The sequence below is a fragment of the Pinus tabuliformis genome, chromosome 9 (assembly GCF_031772625.1).
Source record: "Pinus tabuliformis cultivar Carrire ecotype Pingquan chromosome 9, CPIR1, whole genome shotgun sequence".
Taxonomy (NCBI): Eukaryota; Viridiplantae; Streptophyta; class Pinopsida; order Pinales; family Pinaceae; genus Pinus; species Pinus tabuliformis.
Window position 1 is genome coordinate 679,424,675 of NC_142307.1, and position 7,491 is coordinate 679,432,165.

The window sequence follows — 7,491 nt, forward strand, 5'->3', positions numbered from 1 at the left end:
GCCTACCATAAATCTGAAAATGGGTTCGCTGAAGGGCATCCTATGTTATCATCACTTGAAAGAATACTTAAATCATATTTCTTGCCTCGGAGTGATCATGAGGTCTTGGTTGTGTCCAGAAAAAGTGCATTTTTTACTCTATGCAAGAAAATATCTATAACAGGTTTGAAGCTTCATGACCTTGATTGGGATCAAGGAGAAAATTTGGACAAGTTTAATCAGGCAATTTTGGACACATTGTGACTACCTGATGGTATCACACAAGTAAGTGAAATATTCCTGTAGAAATTTTGAATAATATGACACTTATTCACAGAGATTATCCTGATCATACATTATTTGCGGAACCATGTACAATACATAATCTCGTCTACGTTGATCATCAATTTAGCAGCAACAAAAACAATGAAACATCAATATCATGCACACATTAACACAGTATGTAACTAGGGGAAAGCTTACAGCTGAAAACTCCACACTATATGTATATTAATGATGATTTAGAACATGTAACAATACATAGTACAATACTCCTCTCAAGTACTCAACACTATCTCCACTTGTTACGCACAGAACTAGCTCAGATCCGAACAAGTCACAGTTTCAAATCTTCTCCACTGCTTTGCCTGTCTCTATTGCGCAATCCTGCAAGAGAAATAGTCACTAACACTGGAAATCATGTGAGCAGAGGATATAATCACTTGGTATTGGCCACATACTGCTCAATTCTCATTGGCATAACTCAATCCCATTGATTGTGCAAGATCTCATGCACAACTATAGTCACAACTGATAGCAATCTCATCCTCTAACACCTGTCTCCACTGAACTGTACATGCACTGACATGCAATTGAGTTAACTGATGTATTCTTTAGTTGCTTTATGAGTTAATAAAAATTCATCATTAGTCTATTTGCAGTTAGACTAAATACAACTAGTTTAACCAAGTCAAACTGAACACAACTCCATCAACTCCACATCCAACTCCACCAACTCAACTGCTTGAGTTCTAACTGAAGTCTTGCATGCAATAGCTCAACTGACTCGTAAGAAAAAACGTATTTCCTTCTGACAGCTGCATGTGCAACATCTGTAGCTCAAACTGAAGTGCTCCAAGAGAATAAGATAATGTTTATAGTCAAAATATTATTATGAGACAATAATATTTGACTTTTCTATTTTTATCCTGGCAGTCTAAAAATAGACTCCTATCACACCGCTGTGAACCAAAAATAGAAGTCCATCTATTTTTCCCAACATGACCAATCATCCATAAATAACATACTGCAACTCATAGACCATGATCAATATGTCTAAAAATAGACATAGTCTAAAAATAGACTTTACGCCATAATTTGCCTGGGGCCCACTTAGTGAAGGTCACTCCTTTCCACTAAGCTCCATCATCTTGTTGCATTCTCAACAATTCCTATACTTGAAAGTATGATATGAAGTACTTTAAATTTGAGAGTGATCAGTATTGGGTTTAACCCATGCTAGGCACATGCACAAAGCATAGCTTTCCATCAGTCGGCATGTTCAGGCAGATTCTAAGCACGTTATAAGAGTTTTAGAAACATCGTTACAGTTTCTAGAAGGTTTAGACACGTACCTTACATACATAGCATGGAATTTACGTAAAACATTTTTAATTTACGCCAAAACATGTTAAAAAATTTTGTTCTACCAAATGTGCAGAATATATACCTTCTGCCTGAATGTTATTGAAACACATTTTTTAATGGGTTTTACGTTGTGTAAGAAAATACATCCTCTGTCCCATTTGCTTGGGTTTATTTTGAGTATTTTATTGCTATAGAGTTTTCACAATGCTTGTGCATGTGGGTTTTTCCTACAAGGATCGCATATCATGTGCGAACAACATATTGCTGAAAGGATCAGTATTAGGTATGGCTGGGAAATGTTTCTATGTCATACATGTTTTTAAGGTACTGTAAAAGGTGTCCTCGACCATACCCTGATCATTTCCAGGATTTTCCCGTTTGCAGACTATAAGGATCTTTGAGTCACTTGAGCTATTTCCAAATTTGCACAATATGTACCTTGTCGCTGAATGTTATTAACAGACATTTTGTCAATGTGGTCTAGCTTGGGTGGTTAATATGAGAGGTTGTTCTCCTCCCCATCTAGGTTGGATTTCTGCTTGTGACATGCTTACCCCTTTTGGGGGTTGTCCGTCTTTGGAAGGATTCATATTAGGTGGATGTGTCTAGGTACTAAGAGGATACATAGCTTATGCAGAGCAAGATAACAAATGTAGATCAAGGGAGGGAAAGGCATATTATGTTTATGGGCTGAGTTCCTTTAAGAACAATGAACCAAATTGGGAAACTCATGATTGCATTAAGCAAGGCTTGAGTGGAGTAGTGACAGAGGGTATCCCATGTTGTAGACCAATTCGGCTTCTGGAGGTGGGGGTATTGTGGGAAAAATCAGATGAGTCCAAATTAATATCACATGGATCTTTTGATGAACTAGTAGTTGTACCTAAGCTAACCTTAACTGACAACACCTACAAGTCATTACCAACTCCCGTGTTTTGTGATGCTAAAAAATAACTTATAGCCTTATCTGTTACAAAAATGCTTCTCCATCAACAAAAGGAGCATTCTACATCTGCAAGTGAATGGATTTATTTGGATTTCCATCACTCACAGGGAGGGGCCTGCAACAATCATAGTTGTTTTCCTCTTCAGAAAAATATACAAGATGAAGACAATTGCAAATTGATTAATTTTACAGATCCTTCTTTGAAAGTGACTTCAATTTTTTTGAATATAATGGAGTATTTTGATAAGCACCAAGATAATCAACCTGAAAATAATGGTCCAAAGCTCTCTGAAAGTGTTGGTATATTAGATATTCCAAGGTTCAAGTCTGAAACTATTCTGGGTGGGGTACCTGACAACATTGACATGAAGACATAGCATAATCTGCAAAATGCACTTCAGTCAAGAACTAAGAAGGTATCTTTATTGTTCAACTCTATGTTTTTATCTAGTGATCTGTCATTTTACTTGAATGTGAAAAGAAGTTCTGTAAGATGTGGAGATCCTTCAGCAAAAGAACCAAGTAGCGTGCAAAATTTTTTGCATACCGATCTCAATGAATTCTCAAATACTATTTCATCTTATTTTTATTGTCAAAAGAACATGATACAACTTCATCATATTGAGATGTTCAAATCTATCATATACATTATTGATCGCATTCGAACATATTATGAAGTGGTTTATGAGTTAGATAATGAGCTAAAAAGAATAGTAGATACATTTCCAAACCTGAAAAAGCTTTGTATTCTACATGTTAATCAGGTAGATCTAATGAGTTTGATCAAGGACAGGGTTTCCCAAATAGGTTCCTTGAAATATGATACAACTTTGAGAGGACTAGGCACTATGCATATATTATAGAAGACAACTTTTGATGTTTGTTTCTATGGTGTTCAGGTAGCATATCTGTATTTGATAGAGTTGGTTCAAAGCATAGAGTTTTTGGAAGATTCTATAAAACTGCCCTATTCTTTGCTTAAATATGCCTACCATAAATCTGAAAATGGGTTCGTTGAAGGGCATCCTATGTTATCATCACTTGAAAGAATACTTAAATCATATTTCTTGCCTCGGAGTGATCACAAGGTCTTGGTTGTGTCCAAAAAAAGTGCATTTTTTCCTCTACGCAAGAAAATATCTATAATAGGTTTGAAGCTTCATGACCTTGATTGGGATCAGGGAGAAAATTTGGACAAGTTTAATCAGGCAATTTTGGACACATTGTGACTACCTGATGGTATCACACAAGTAAGTGAAATATTCCTATACTTGAAAGTATGATATGAAGTACTTTAAAGTTGAGAGTGATCAGTATTCGGTTTAACCCATGCTGGGCACATGCACAAAGCATAGCTTTCCATCAGTCGGCATGTTCAGGCAGATTCTGAGCACGTTATAAGAGTTTTAGAAACATCGTTACAGTTTCTAGAAGGTTTAGACACGTACCTTACATACATAGCATGGAATTTACGTAAAACATTTTTAATTTATGCCAAAACATGTTAAAAAATTTTGTTCTACAAGGTCAGCTCGTCTTTAATAGTGGTGTGAATGACAATTCACTCTCATATCTTGTGCCCTTATTATTGTTTCACCATCAAAAGTTAGCCTTGTTAGATTAGATTCTGCATTCACATCACATCTTTCTTTACTAGAATTTTGTGCTGTGGTGAATTTGATGAATTACAGGTACTACTATCACGGAAAAAAGAATCCCTCTGTTAATATTATGGAGCCAGCCTTGACTACGAATGCCATTCCTCTGTTGCTGAATGGTTCCACTGAGATTCAACCACTACTCCAGATAATCGATATTGGTTCTGTTACCTCATTAAAAACAACATCCTCACACTTCCACATTACTCTATCTGATGGAACACATCAACACAAGACTTTGCTACCATCTGCATATAGCCCACAAGTTGCATCTGAAGACATCCAAATTGGCTCAATAATTCTGCTTAAAAAAATAGCTTTCACAGTGCTTCAAAACTCCTCGTAAGGCCCAACATTTGAATTTACCCTCTTTTATTTTTTGTCTTCTATACGCTTCCTGCATTACAAAAAAAAATGGAATCTTCATTAATTCATTTCTCATTTGTTTACATAAGGTCCATCCGAGTGGTTGAGCTTGAAGTTGTGATGCGTACAGCAGCATTGACCAAGGACTCATCAACACTACTACATGCAAAGGCAGGTACATCCCAGTATAGCTCTTCATCAGTAGAAGATACCTTGCCCTCTGTAGTTACTCCACTAATTACGACGACAACTACAACTATTCCATTCAAGGCGCTCAATCCTTACTGAAAGTATTGGTCAATCCAAGGTAGAGCATTTACAAAAACAACATTGAAGACTTACAACAATGTGCGAGGCTCAAGAAAAGTTTTTGGATTTGACCTTATCAATCGTGATAAGGAAGAGATCCACCTTTCTGCATTTGCTGAATTGGCCGAATCTCTTTACAGTCTAATTCAAGTTGGCCAGCTATACATTGTTTCAAATGGCACAGTTAAAGAAGCAAACCCAAACTACAACCACCTCAAGAACAAATGGGAAATTTACTTGTTTGCTACTTCCACTATCAATCCATGTCCCATAGATGATCCAACGTTTCCTTACCAGAGCTTTCACTTCAAGACTATTGTTGAAATAAAAAATTCAAGTCCAAATTCAAATGTGGATGTCATTGGTGTTGTTACCTCCACCTCACTTGCATCAACAATTCGACGAAAAGACGGAAGTGAAACATTAAGGAAAACACTCATATTAAAAGACAAGTCGGGTTTTAGCATTGATGTAACATTATGGGGAGACCATTGTGACTTTATAGGACAAAACCTTGTTGAATTCTACTCTTTTGACAACCCACCAATCATTGCAATCAAAATTGTATCTTACTTGGGACAAGCACAAACAGATTTGATACAAACTGCTCATTTTTAAATAAATTCAAAACATATTAAAAATATATATTTATATATAAAGAAATATTTCTCAACCTTTCTTTAAAATATTTCTTATTGCACTGCACTAGTGTGGCAGGTTTCACGAAGAATATGAATCATTGTTGGAGAAGAGTTACAATTATGTAAGCATATATTTGTGTAAAAATTAATCAATAACCAAATTGACAATACAATTGAGAATTATATATATATATATATATATATATATAATTTAGACTGTGGATGTTAAGTGGTTTCCAATATTCATTATTTTCTATTTTTAATATTTTTTAGAAAAATATTTGTACTTTTTAATCTTTTATAAAAATTCAACAATTCCAACTTCATAGCCTCTCTTTGTACCTTTTGGGACAATTGCTTATCATACTCTTTAATTTTATAGAATTCAACAATTCCAACTTCATAGCCTCTCTTGGTACCTTTTGGAACAATTGCTTGTCATACTCTGGTTGTTATTATATTCATACTATGGTTGTTCTGGTTGTTATTATCTTCTCTATACTCTGCAAATACTCTGCTCCCCTTATTGGATATTCCGTTCCATTTCCTCTGCTATCCATTTCGCTGTTGGCGCGTCCTGCTTATTCTTATTTTCATACTCTGATTCCCTTATTGGGTATTCTGTGCCAATCATCTTCACTGTCTTCCTCTGATCTCACTCAATGTTGGCACAAGCAAAGGATATTGTAACCGGCACCGCAGGCAACACCATTAGCAACGTTATTATCATTCTACTCATCCAACAGATAAACGACGTAATTCAGTTGGATGAAAATTCTCGGCGAGCAGTTATGGTGTATGAAGAGCGTCTTAGATTATATTAATGCTTTATTCCGAGATCAGCAGAGGGAGGTCCCCGAATAATCGATTGTTAAGGATACAAGACGCTATTGAAAAGGGCAAAGAGTTGATCCACCACTCACTACGCCCCTGGCCGCAGCATTGTATTGACTGCCTCTTTTGCAAGCCCAGAATACAGATTTGAGACTGGAAAATGACTTGTTCTGATTTCTTTGATGACCTTTTAGTGATGAACAATGCTTAACAGATTGTGCAGGCGGCACAACAATAGGCAGAGTTGGAAATTAGAGATGCCGAGATACAGGTTTTGGGTTGGCTCACTGAAGCTTCCCACGTTCACCATCATACAATTGGTGTATACGGCATGGGTGGTGTGGGTAAAACGACGTTTCTCAAAAAAAAAATCTAAAACACTATCAAGGTTAGTCACATTTTTTATTTGGGTTACAGTTGCGCGATTTCCAATTGAGCAGATCAAAATGATATTGCTTCTACACTTCATTTAGATGTAGCAAACTATTCTACTGATGTGCGGAAGATGAAATTGTCTGCCAATCTCAAGACCAATAGATTTCTTCTGATTTTAGATGTCATGTGGAGTGGACTCAATTTGAAAGAACTAGGGGTAGAATTTGGCAATGGCAAGGGTAGCAAACTTGTATTCTCTACTCAAAATAGAGATCTAATTGGAGAAATGGACGCAGAAATGTGCATAGAAATATGGCCTCTACCACCAGAGAAGGCTTGGGACCTGTTTTGCAGAGCAGCCTTCAAAGACGGCCATGTTCTAGTGGATATAGAGCAAATTGCCAGAGAAGTCGCCAGCGAATGTAAAGGTTTGCCATTGGCGATAAATGTTATAGCCTCAACAATGAAGAGAACCACAACTGTAAATGACTGAAAGTTTGCTTTAAGCCAAATGCAAAATGCGGACCCAAATTTTCCAATTTGTCATCCGGGAATTGAAAAAGATTTGTATCAGCGATTGAGATGGAGTTATCATGCTTTGCGCTCTGTTGATTTGAAGCACTATTTTCTTTACTGTGCCATGTTTGAGGAAGCTGCACGAATTCCTGTAGAAGGTTTGGTGCGAATGTGGATCTCAGGTCTGATCAAGACCAATGATCCGGACTACGACTATTCA

The 7,491-nt window shown here is 36.6% G+C and overlaps 1 protein-coding gene across 1 annotated transcript; it reads left to right on the plus strand.

Moving 5' to 3' along the window:
• The first annotated feature begins 6,885 nt into the window (after positions 1-6,885).
• LOC149150481 (putative disease resistance protein At5g63020) lies at positions 6,886-7,248 on the plus strand. The gene has a single exon (XM_089442813.1). The coding sequence runs from the start codon at positions 6,886-6,888 to the stop codon at positions 7,246-7,248; it is 363 nt and encodes a 120-aa protein (XP_089298939.1).
• The last annotated feature ends 243 nt before the right edge of the window (positions 7,249-7,491 follow it).

Excerpts from the sequence above, each read along its gene's own strand:
- LOC149150481 (XM_089442813.1), top strand. The coding sequence starts at position 6,886 with ATGAAATTGTCTGCCAATCTCAAGACCAATAGATTTCTTCTGATTTTA.